The 13,095-nt window shown below is 33.1% G+C and overlaps 1 protein-coding gene across 1 annotated transcript in view; it reads left to right on the plus strand.

The window, feature by feature from the left end:
* Nucleotides 1-529: 529 nt before the first annotated feature.
* Nucleotides 530-13,095, plus strand: part of KCNT2 (potassium channel, subfamily T, member 2) — a gene marked incomplete at its 5' end in the record, with an annotated part of 47,021 nt that continues 34,455 nt past the window's right edge. Inside the window, 7 exons of the mRNA XM_009584007.1 lie at nt 530-638; nt 6,202-6,351; nt 7,482-7,711; nt 8,423-8,639; nt 9,984-10,089; nt 10,374-10,546; nt 12,598-12,669. Of these exons, the coding sequence (XP_009582302.1) occupies nt 530-638; nt 6,202-6,351; nt 7,482-7,711; nt 8,423-8,639; nt 9,984-10,089; nt 10,374-10,546; nt 12,598-12,669 (1,057 nt within the window). The remainder of the gene's footprint in view (nt 639-6,201; nt 6,352-7,481; nt 7,712-8,422; nt 8,640-9,983; nt 10,090-10,373; nt 10,547-12,597; nt 12,670-13,095) is intronic.

Raw genomic sequence — 13,095 nt, forward strand, 5'->3', positions numbered from 1 at the left:
TGGAAAAGAAAAAACCACCACCCTCCTTGCCTAGATTGCAAGGAGGCAGCAGCTTTTCGCAGTTGCTGGGGGAGATATTAGTCCAATCTACATGACAGACTGAAGTGCAGTGCAAAATCCCAGAGCCACTGCCAAATAACCGGTCTGCAAGCCAGTACAGCCTATCTAATTGATCAGCACTCCTGCATTGCAGTATTCTACGTATGCTACATGGCTTACTCATAGAACTAGTGCAGCAAGGTAGTGGAATTGGGATTCACAGAGCCATTGCATCCTCTCCATGTGTAGCTGCAGGACAGAAAGTATGAACTGGATGCAAAATTAACTCTACTCATGCAATCTGAGGAATAGCATAGATAAGGCAAATCATACACAGCTGCTCTCCTGGTTCAAGTGGAAGATGAAGATCTGGAGGCAAATTTTGATTGTACCTATCTTCACCGTTTTCCTAGACAAGGAAAGGAAGTGGTAATTCTGTTCAATGAAAAGTATTTTTGTAAAACAATTTATATCTTCTTCTTTTCTACAGATCATGTTGTGTGTGAAGAGGAATTCAAATATGCTATGCTAGCTCTAAATTGTATTTGCCCAGCTACCTCTACATTAATCACACTGCTGGTTCATACATCTAGGGGACAGTAAGTATATACTACCATTAAAAAAAAAAAACAACCCTTTGTAAAAGTTACAGCTGATACTCTTTGGAAAATAGCTTACCCTGAACTCCCAGACAACTACAGTTTTTAAAAAGAAATTGGAACTTTCTGCATAATAAAAGCATCAAGATGTTTTACTCAAGATATTATAATTTCAAAGAGAGCACCCCCCCAATATTTAACAATTTGTTGCATGCTGTTGTGCCACTTCCACAACAGAAGATATGAAAAATTTGTATTTCCAATTTAGTAGATTGAATCGTGGATCTATCACACAGTTCTACTTAAGAACACCAACAGACCCAAGAATACCTATTTAAGTATGTAATTTGAAGGTCTATTTTTGTACACGTATAAAAATTCCTATTCATTGAGCTAAAAAAAATGTTTTTCTGATAACATATAAAATATTATTTGCTATTCAGTGCCTGTACATTAAGAAGCAAGCAAACATACATGTGAAGAAATGGTTTTTAACATAACTACCACACTGCTGGAAGGGTCGCAGAATTATTGTGTCTCTACAGACTGCATAGTCAAAGTAAAGCCTCTCTATATTTACCAAAATAATTTAAGCACATCTAGTATATCTCTGTTATGCTACATTCTTGGAATAACAAGGTATTCTTATTAAAATGTTGTGGGCAGAGAGAGGCATTAAAGAGTAAATCTCCAAATATATCTGTAGAAATGGAACACGTGCATATAAACTGCACGAGAATACATTTGAGAGTCTAGTAAAAATGCATACTTTTTTTTTAAGTAACCATGGACTCAGTAATATCTTGATATTTACAAGCAGAGTTATTTAACTTTCTATATGGCATTTGTAGTATTCCCCTCTGCGCAGGATGGGGAAAACTGAAATTATTGCTAGAACTCTTACTACCAAGAACAACAAATGTCAAGATTTTAATGGCACTGTCTGTACTAGAATTATTAAGACGACAACAAAATACTGTTTCCATGCCTCCTAAGAATCATGGTGAAATACGTTCTTCATCAGCCTAGCTTCCATTATCTGACATGCACAGAATACAGAACCTTTTTTAGTTATTTCGTATTCTATGTACATAAAAGAATAGTAGTATTATTAACACTAGCAGAGAATTCTCCATCAGCACAAAAACAGACATATGAAAGGGACTGTTTTCTGCTGTACTTAAGAACTTTAGCATTTCATTTTTAACACAGGCATATTGATCATTTATACAGATACCTAACTGTGATGCAAAATAACTATAGTAGAATGCAAAAGCGCTTACTATTTCTTTTGCAATCAGAATTAATTGATGTGATCAGGGTGGTTAAAGTAACTGATTTTTAGTCTGGTCATTATATACTAGGAGCAAAAAAAATTTTTTTTGCACAAATAGTTGTCAGCATTATTTTGAATCCTTACAGAAACATACAAGCTTGCTGTATAAATACAGAAAGACTGGAAAAGTGAAAATGTCTAGTTGTCATTCTTCTACTTTAGTCAGCACTCATCAGAGCATTTAATCTCAGATGGGCTCCAAAATGCTGAAAAATGGCAAACTTTGGACATCTTAGAGCATGTGTATTAATGCTGGACTAATTGGTTGAATAGATATGACTGTTCTTTAAAACCACACTGTATCTGTGACAGTTTAAAACAGACACATTAGAGGGAAAAAACTTCAAAAATATTTAAAACTTGATAGTCTTGACTTCACAGTGCTAAAAATAAAAAAACCTCAAAAAATCAAGTATTTCTCTCCCAAAATACCACTTTTTAAGCTTTCAAATTTAATACTTTTGCTACTTCCCTTCATTTCGTTTTTGCTAAAAATTTATAGAATTCCCATACTGGTGGGGTTCTGCCTCCCCTTTTATTCCTTACAACTTTTTAAAATCCCGTGGAAATGTTGGAATATGTTCTCAAAAGTCTAATTTAACAGTGGTTTTAATTTTTCATTAAGTTTTGTACAAGTGCACAAATCTGTTCAATGTATGATAAAAGTCACCAAGTCAAGCATTCAAAATTAGGAAACGAGGACAAAGCTGTTGTTTTGCTAGACTGCTCTGATCCTATTAAAAAACCCAACTGTGCTGCTGAAAACATTAAGTAATGATGTACTTAAGCTTACTTTTTGCTTATAACCGAGTGTAACGTAGGCCATGTTTAATCTGGAAGTTTTGTGTCCTTGAATATTTAGTTAAGATGATTTTTAACAACTAGAGATTTAACCACTGATTTTTAACAAGTATGCGCTTCTTGAATATAATATTCTAAATTCAAAGAACAGTAATAACATATAATTGAAAAAATTGTATAAAATATTTAAATATGTGAAAATGATTTCTCTTTCCTTAATTACCACTTCAATGTCCCAGTTTTATCAATCTTATACTTGTTTTACTTTTTTATTCATAATTTTTTATGTGCAATACCATAATTGATTTAAACACTTGTGAACTAAAATAAACTCATAGCTAGATACAGGTATAAATCTGCTCTTTAGAAGTATTATACTTAAGTCAAGAAATTTATTTTCAAGCTTTCTTATTGAGTATAAACTAATATTTTAGAGGAAAAAAATCTGTGTAAACTTACATTCTTCATAGGCATTTCCTGACCTCTGCACTGACTCTAGAGTGTTTGAAGAGTGTTGGTAAAAGAAATGATTCTGCACTTCATTGTCTTAAGGGGGAAATCTGTTTTCAAAATAGCTGTCAGTTTTGAGCTTCCATCTACAGGTTGTCATTGTATTGCAGACATAAAACTGATTTGACTAATTTATAAATCAGAATAATTGTTTTTGCTTTTCTAGATATCGTCTAATGTTGAACAATAGGTAAATTAACTGCTAATTGTTAAAATAGGTTAAATTACCTTTATGCATAAGAAAGATGAAATCAGATGAACATTTGAGTTTGGCTAAGTGTAAGTAAAAAGATTAAGTGAAAATAGATTATTTAAACTACAATTAAAAATTTTAACTATGCATGCATTTATATCCAAACTAAATACTAAATTAGATCTAAATAATGAAGAGTATTTGTTAAATAGACTTCCAATGTTAACAGTGAACTGCTTTACTTTACATTCGTTCCTGTTTCATTATCCTTTCATTATCCTGGTTACTACCAGCACCTGCATTAAACTTTATGTAAGACTTGAGTTTTAAATCCCTGTCAGTATTGACTTCCTTATATAAAAAGAACAGACTTGGATTATGGGGACACTGCAGTGAATCAACTGCTTCCAACCTTGGGTAATCTTTATAAAGTCTATTCAAAGTCATTGGGAGGATTTTCTTAATAATTAGTTCAGGCGTCCATTCACAGAAGCCCCATATCTGTTGACTTACAAGTTTAGTAACTTCAATATAGTGACTGGGAACGTTTGTTCAAGTTATCACAGATAACGAAGTTCAAATGACTACCTATGCCTTTCCGTTCCACAAGGAACGGGTCTTCTTTTAACACAGTATTTTAGGTGCATGTAACCAGAGGAGGTTATCAAGGAACTGACCAGAACGTTTCTTGCTTTTTGTCATTTCCCTGGTGAAAAGTCATTCATTAAGGGAAAATACGACCACTTTCAAATTCTAGCTTCTTAACATTTGTTAATTTGGTGAAGTTATGATCTTAACCTAAGTGACTTACATTTTAATGGAATTAAACAGTTCATTGACAGTTTATAGGTAAAACATTGTCCCAACCGTTGGTTGTACTCTTTAACAAATGAAGTGCTACCTATTCCACAGGGAATCTATATTATTCCCATATATTCCTATATTTATTAAGAAATAGTGTGACACTGTTAATAATACAAGCTCATTTCTCATAATCATGAAGATATGTACACTGGGAAATTACTGGAAGTTGAAGGCAATACATAGCAGCCGAACACAGGAAAAATTATTATTCTCTGTAATCCTAATTAGAAAGATAATACAATAAACAGTAAACAAAAAGAAACACATGTACATAAATTAAAAACACCTTATCTTCTGGTATTAATATGTGGGGAAAATGTTCATTTTCTAAGCAACTTTGGCCAGATCAACTTGCTATTAAAATTAAGGGGAAGTTTGCTGCTCTTTATATAAACTGGCTTTGGTGTTTAATACTACTTTTCAGATTAAACAAACTAGATGTAAATAATCCCATTGTCTTCTCAGCTATTTATGGAATTCAAAACCTCAGTCTGCAAGACATCAAAATTCTACCTTGAATCTTATTCATAATCTTATTACTGATCTTAATTATTAACCTTAATATTTATCTTTAAATGTTATCTAATTATCTAATCTAGTAATAGAACTTTATTAAAGTATTATGATACAAAATACTGGAAGAAAATAGCCTTTCTGACTTGAACTTAATGTGATCTTTACAGAACAGCCCCATGGGAAGCTTTTAGACAACTAACTGGAACGAAGCAGACTTTAAACAGGTGAACATTCTATTCTAGGGGGAAAAGAAATATAGAAAAATTTTCTTTTGTAATTACATTTTTAGTTCTGCTATTCTACACCTAGTGCACTGTTTGTTACTACTGTTGCAGTAAAAATTGTTTACTTATTTCCATCTTGAAACAAAATGTTTTTATGCTGAGGATGGAGAAGAATGGTAAATTGAAGAAAAACAAAAATTGTGTTAAGATACTGAAAATGTATAAATGAACACAAAGGAGCATATCCCAGTATCTTGAGATCTTAGCTCCAAGTGGCAAGCGGAGCACATTTGTCAGTTTTATGTCCTATCTGCGCATATATATGTATATATATGCATCCATTATATCCAGTAAAACTCATGCAGACAGAACCTTGTTTCCACATGAAAGTAAGTAGTTCACAGAAGCCCCAAGTCTGCAGTGTTAGCTGAGGTTTGGAACATTTCCACTAACAGTCCATTTGGATAAAGAATGTTAGCTGCCTATAGTAAAGGATGATATGCTTAATATGGTTAGAGTAATAATTTCTTTTCTTGCACTAGAGAGAAGAAGGTATATACCTGTTATTGTATATAAGGCATAGTAACTAAAAATGTCCATAGGGTAAATGCTGAAGATAATAGATAAACAAATGCAGAAAAACCAAAATCTTTCTTAAAGACAAAGTGACCGAAGCCAAAAGGGTCTTTGCTACATAAGTTATTTTTAATGATTCTTTACCTACTTGAAACAGGAACCAGACAATCTGCCATGGAGCATCTGAAGAGACTGTCTTTATGAATAGAATGAGCATGCTGTTGGTTTCACCTATCATCTTTAAGTTGCAATGAATCTACTTATTATGGTGTGAATTTAAAGAAATTCAGCCATATCTCTCCAGATTTTAAAGTACATCTATCTTCTATGCCTATTACTTAGCAGAAAATGCTCTTTAATTCATTAAAATAATCTCTGTACTTATAGTATTACCAAGCTTTGATCTCAAATATTTCTTTCAGATTAGCCCATGGGACCTTTTTAATAGACATTTGTAGTTTCTATTGCCATGAAATACTGTTCTGATTAATAAGAATTTTACAGTAAGTTTTAAAGTATTCTCTTTATCTGTACATGTTTCAGGGAGACTCAGCAATCACCGGAACAATGGCAGAAAATGTATGGCAGATGCTCTGGTAATGAAGTGTATCATATTAACCTGGAAGAAAGTACTTTTTTTGCTGAGTATGAGGGGAAAAGCTTCACATATGCTTCTTTCCATGCACATAAAAAGTATGTTTATTTTCCTATCAATTAAAGTTCAAACAAATAATTACTTGTTTTGCCTGCAACATAGCTCTGCATTCAAAGGTGCGGTATTACACATTACTCTTTCTGCGTTTAAATATCCGGCCACTAATATATTTCATAGATATTTTCCTGTAAGTTACAGCTGGTCAGGTAAAAGCTCATGTTGGTTCTGTATAGGCCAGCTCAGTCTGAGAGAACAGAATATAAAGGATATATAGGATAAGCCCAACAACCTGAAAAAAATTGTACCTCAGGAGGTTATATGAGAACACCAGTCCCTTTCCATGTCCAAAACAATCTAGAAAAAGGTGGGTGGGAGTGTGTTAGTGTATTTTTCTTTTTATTTATTTAGGAGTCAGCTGGAAATCTGGCTTCCTTTGTGTTCATTTTATGCAAAATGTTCAATTTAAAGGTGGTACATGCTACATTCTGGTGACTGTTCAAAATAAAACCGTATTTTTTCTGTTAGATGCTAACATATTTTCTTTAGGTTCCAGATCATGCATCACTTATTCAGTGCTGCTCTGTGTTTTTGTGAGCACAAATCATGTATATTTGTATATATTTAACAAAATGAACATATATCAAATCCTGAACACTGAGTTTATTCTCATACTTAACAAGTGAGAGAAAGACTTTTTTTTTTTTTTGCTTTAATTCCTTATTTTCTATCAGTAATCAAATACATTTCTAGGAGTGAATCGCAAAAATGAATTCTGAAAATGGTTTCCGTTACATATGAATAATGGAACAATTTAATATGATGAATACTTTTTCATATTATATATCCATTCTTCTACTAATATTTTCCCAGAAGGGACTATTCATCCGATAGAAAAAAAAATCAATTGGAACAGCATCAGAAGAATATAATGGGGATTAAGAAAAATGCTGGATTCAAATACCTAGGGATTCATGAGCTCATAAAAACTGCTTGATCAGAAGTGGCCTATTTAGGAGATAACATTTTTCAACATATTTGTCATCCAAAAATCTGCAAATGTTCATAATCTGCAAAATAAAAATATACTGGAGGTTCATTTTTGACAGTGGAAATTCTGGTATATACAGAACTATGCAAAATGAACCATGCCTTTCCTTTTCTAATTAAGGTTTGGAGTCTGTCTGATTGGTGTTAGAAAGGAAGATAACAAAAACATTTTGCTGAATCCAGGTCCTCGATATATCATGAGTTCTACAGATATATGCTTTTATATAAATATCACCAAAGAAGAGAATTCTGCTTTTAAGAAGCAAGAAAAGCATAATAAAAACCATGAATCAAAATTATCTTATCATGGAGCTTCTAGGTTACCCGTACACAGTATAATAGCCAGCATGGGTAAGTAAAAAAAAACAAAAAAAGCCTCACAACATATTCTTGTTCAATGAATAGTGCATTTTAAAGCTTTTAACAATGTAGTCCTAAAATTATAATTTGAATTAATATATAAGAAATTCCAATAGTGTGCAGAAAGAAAAAATATTAAACACTTGCCCTCATATTTTCAAAAAAAAAAAAACCCCCAAAAAACCCGAACCACAAAACCAAACAAAAAACAACCCAACGGAATTTGGTTATGTTTTTCTTTTACTTGACAATATGGAATTAAGACTGTTGTATAAAAAAGTCATAATAAAATGTATGCAAAGCAAAAAAACTGGGAAAATCACATGGATAATTTCTTTGTCATTCATAACTGGTTGTTGTAATAAGTTTTCATAAGCTGCTTTAATTAAAAAAATGCCCTTGCTCAATAAAAATCTACAGGTTGTTGATGCATCTATATATGGATTAATTATATAAGGTATGATTTTAAAAAGGTAGTGAACAAGAAAATATATATTAATGGTCAGAAAAAGCGCTACTTTGCAGAAAAAGCTTCCTCAGGTATAGTTTAAACATTTGTTATATTTTAATGTAATAAACACAATCAATATAGTATTCCTTTCAGTCTTTGGCTGTGCAGTCAGGTAATCCCCACTAAACATAGGAATCTCATTCAAATGTTTTCACAACCACATTGAGAAAATGCTTTCAACACTACTTCAGGGACAGTGGCTATCGATTTACAAGATACAGGATGCCGAACATCCAGCGGACCTACGCTAGCTCTTCCTTCCGAGGGAGGTAAAGAGGGCAGACGGCCCAGTATAGCACCTGTTTTGGAGGTTGCAGACTCATCCTCACTTCAGACATGTGACCTGCTAAGTGACCAGTCAGAAGATGAAACTACCCCATCAGATGATGAAGTCTCTGCAGGCTTAGAGTATGTATATTAAATATAAAATAAACAACATAATTTGAAAAGCTAATGTTATGTAAATGGCATGAATAATTTTTTGACATGCAAATCAGTCCAAGCAGTTGTAGCAAGCAAGACCCATAAAGGCCAATTATGGAATTATACCCTTTTATGAAATGCTATTGTCTGTTAGCAGAATGCCATTATGCCTATTTTGAAATTAAAAAAAAACAGATTAACTCCTCCATTTGCTGGAGATTTTCTATACTCACTTATAAAGATCTAATTGTGTATTGCAATTTTTATAGCATTTTTTATGACCATTTTGCTTACATTCTATAGTTATAAAGACAGGACTCAACAAATTTGTAAACAGGTAAGCTCTTCTGTCCTGAGAATGCAGTGGTAATCAGATCATTCAACAGGCTTGTTGAACTTGGGCTAGGTGTCTGACTTCAAAATGTAGGAATGACAAAAAAAGCAGTATGAGACAAAATTATTACATCTAATATAAAATGTTTGTTAGCACATTATGGAAAATAATGATGCATTACTCAGATAAAAACAGAAGATTCAATCCTGTAACTGCCATGCAGATAAGCTATTATGTTTATTGGGATTACTGACAGGGATGTTAAAACTGAAAAACACAATTACGCCAGTGGCTCACCTAGCACAGTTTCCCATCTCCAACAGTAGCAAGCATGAGAAGCCCCAGGGAAGATCATAAAGAGCCAATGAAAAAAGTAATAGAACAAGTCATCTTAAATCTGCAGACTGAAATACCAGGATTTAAAAGGCCTCGTATTAAAAACTAAGGCCAATTAGAAATTTCATCTCATCAGCAAGAAGATTTGCCATTTAAAATTTATTACAACCATGTTGAAAGTATGTTATTAAAGCAAGAAGGTAATGACTTCACTCATTCTTGGTAAGTGTTTGAAAGAAAAATGGAGGAAGAAGAGCAGAAGTACCACAATTATTTCTATTTTCTTTCCTTCCTTTTTTTCCTTCCTTGGAAGTTTCCAGCACATGTTCAAAACCACAGTTCAAAATACTAGGACAGCACACTATGATACATCAGCCCATTTCCAAAGATGCCTATACAAAAAAAAAAAACCTCAAGCAAAATTCCTTTAGTCCACAAAAGCATGATAGCTTTCACTAAATTGTATTGAATTGGTCAAAGCTACAAAATACATTCTTTTGATCCTTATGAAACATAGTTCATTTCATGTATTGACTCTTGTCAGTGTACAGATAACTGCAAAACTTAGACATAGGTATAAACATACCATAAAATAGTTGTATAGTCAACTGTGTTTCAGTAATTTGCTATACTGAAAAATGTTTGTTCTATTCTCCTAGGTATGCCAAAGGCTATCCTCCTTACTCTCCATATATTGGAAGCTCTCCCACATTTTGTCACCTTTTGCATGAAAAAGTACCCTTCTGTTGTCTAAGACTAGATAAGGTAAAGGCAGTTTCTGTTACTGGATAAAACTGCATTCTCATTTGTCTCTTGCATCTGAACACAGTTAAATTCTGGTTTCTGCTTAGAGATGAGGTTTGTTCAGCACTTACTAAGTTATAACGTGTTTTCTCATCCTTTTCATCACCAAGCATTTGTTTATGTCTAATCAGGTCTATATCAGGTCATCTGATACAATTTTCTATTTCTCATGGTAAAACCCTTTAATGTCACAGCTAAATCTCTTTGTTCATATCCACTGAACTTGTTTCTTATTTTGATTTTAGGGATGCCAACATAACTACTATGAAGACGCCAAAGCCTATGGATTCAAAAATAAATTGATTATAGTTGCAGCAGAAACTGCTGGAAATGGCTTATATAACTTTATTGTTCCACTCAGAGCTTATTACCGACCAAAGAAAGAACTAAATCCCATTGTATTACTCCTGGATAACCCGTAAGTAATATTTTTTTTTTTTTAATGATACATTTTAAACTCATTTTACCATTACTCCAATAGATGATCACTCTTCACATGGCCAACTTAAAATCAAAAACATTATGGCACATTTATCTTTGAGAAGAGTTGGTGACAAAAATAATACCCTATGTTCACTGTCATATATGAAATTGACTTTTTACTGACTGTAAATGGCCATAGTAAATTTAAATGTCCTTATTCTTCATGGCCAATATGTCAGCGACGTATTTCTTAAAAATACCTAAAATAACGTGAATATTACTACTAAAATTAAATAACTTCATAAACACTGTAAAAAGCAAACTGTGTAACAGTTTCACAGCTACATAACAGCACTTCAGACAACACTAACCTACTTAACACAAGGCACTTAGTGGCCTGGACCACTATTATTAAAAATATTAAAAATTTTTTAATAACTTTAGACTCTAAGATGAACAGTTCTTTAAGCCAGTAGGGCACTCCCCCCGACACACACACTTTGCCTACAATTATATAAAGTCATGGAAGAAAATTAAAACCTGCTTTATTATTGTTACAACCATATCTGTCTGGAGATAGCTAGAATTCTTAGCGTTTCTTGCATTAGCTGTTTCAAATTTCAGACAAATTCTTCTCTGGCAAGACTGGTTCGTTTATAATCTGACAATGAATGAAAGAGGCTTTTTTTGGGGGGGGCAACACTTTGGTACTGCTCAAGTACTTAAAATCACAATTTGGAAGATACAAAAATGGAGGTTAGCCGTATACAGAAAATTAGATCAGACTATGACTCAAAGAAATGACAGCAGCAGAAATTTCATATAGGTTCTGATTCCAGGCTGACACTTCCCTTTGCATATATATGTTCTAGTTTAAGTGATTTATTATACAAAGGCCTGCTGTGAAGTGTCTCACTTTTGCCTCAGACAGCTCTTTAGTGAAGCTGTATACACCTGTGTTTGCAAAACAGAAGCTTTTTTATGTACGTATTATGGCATAGAGCGAATTACACAAATTGGTAAAAGCCTAAATTAGGCTAAAGGACTTCAGATTTGAGCATACAGTGCCCTCTAGTGCTTGTTCTCTTTTCCAGCATAGTGCCTGAGTTTACAAACTTTAATGCTGTTGTGACATTTATGGCTAAAACCACTTTTTATTAGCATAAAGTAAAAGCTATGGTTGCTAATAAAACTAATACCTTTAGTGTTGTCTCTCTCTACACAGCATTTGCAGTGATTCCTCTGAAAGGCCAGCATTCATGGGACTACAGAAGCTAGCTGAAAAGCCAGCATGCTTTTCATACATAAATGAAGTGGAATTCAGGCTGCCATTTAAGTCAATTTGAATTTTGTAATTTCCTTCATTGAATTTAGGATTCAGCCACCTTCGATGAACATATCTATGCCTTGTTGTTATATTCTCTTTTCTCTATTTATCAAGGCAATTTATTACAGTATGCTTATTCTGATATCTACACATCACGTGTTTTAAGATTTCCAATGTTTCTTGGTATGCAAGAAGAAACACAGTAAAATTTATGATTAAAGAAACAATGCAATAAAATACAGTATCTTAGTTTTCACATTCCATTTTAAAAATAAGGTTTCATCTAAGATTGTCTCATTGACTTGAATGGAGCTGTTGGCACAAAAAGCAAGTGATGATTGGGTTTCCACTTCACATTTTAATTGAAAATTCTCACTGCTTAAGTACTCCTAAGTCATGCCTTGGAGTATAACTTGGTAGTGTGTCTTTGACATCAGTCATTCATTCTTATATTTGGAATTGTACTGTGCCATAAAATTTCTGATTTAAGAGGTGCATTTATTAATATAAGCATGTTAATTCTGATCATTCTTTAGGATCACAGCAAACTGTTGATTCACAGCTTTCTGCAAACCTGTTTCCTGTTTAAAGTGATATTATACTGCCAAAAATTTAAAAAGTTATTTTTTTTAAAAAGCTACCAGTTTATTGAAATATTTTAGAAGAGATGCTGCTGTTGTGATATTATGTTTCATTTTGTAATCCCATCTGCTGCTTAGGCCAGATATGCATTTTCTGGATGCAATCTGTTGGTTTCCAATGGTTTACTACATGGTGGGCTCTATCGACAAGTAGGTGAAATAACTGTTAGAAAACTTAACATTGTAGTGCTCAGTGATTTGTTGTGTGTATTGTCATTGCATGTTTAAGTGTGTGTTGTATTTGAAGATGAACTTTTTGCATGCATGGTTTGTGTCTGTGTGCTATAATTTGGGATTTCAAATTTCTGATTTATAAAGGATATCACTAGTGAAAAGTATGACCGGGAACACAGGTTAATATCTTCAAAAAAAAGATCAACGCTTATTTAGGTGCATTAATATGTTTCTACAAATTGCCAGGTCATTCTGTACTTAGTTATAATTTGTTTGGATTTACTGACTAGGGTTTTGTAAAGGTAGCTACAGAATGTAGACAGACTAAGACAGTCTTGAATGTGTCCAACAGTCTTCATCTTCCACTACTTAAAATATCACCTACTCCTACACTTCTGTCTT

Source organism: Fulmarus glacialis, unplaced genomic scaffold (genome assembly GCF_000690835.1).
Source record: "Fulmarus glacialis isolate BGI_N327 unplaced genomic scaffold, ASM69083v1 scaffold838, whole genome shotgun sequence".
NCBI lineage: Eukaryota > Metazoa > Chordata > Aves > Procellariiformes > Procellariidae > Fulmarus > Fulmarus glacialis.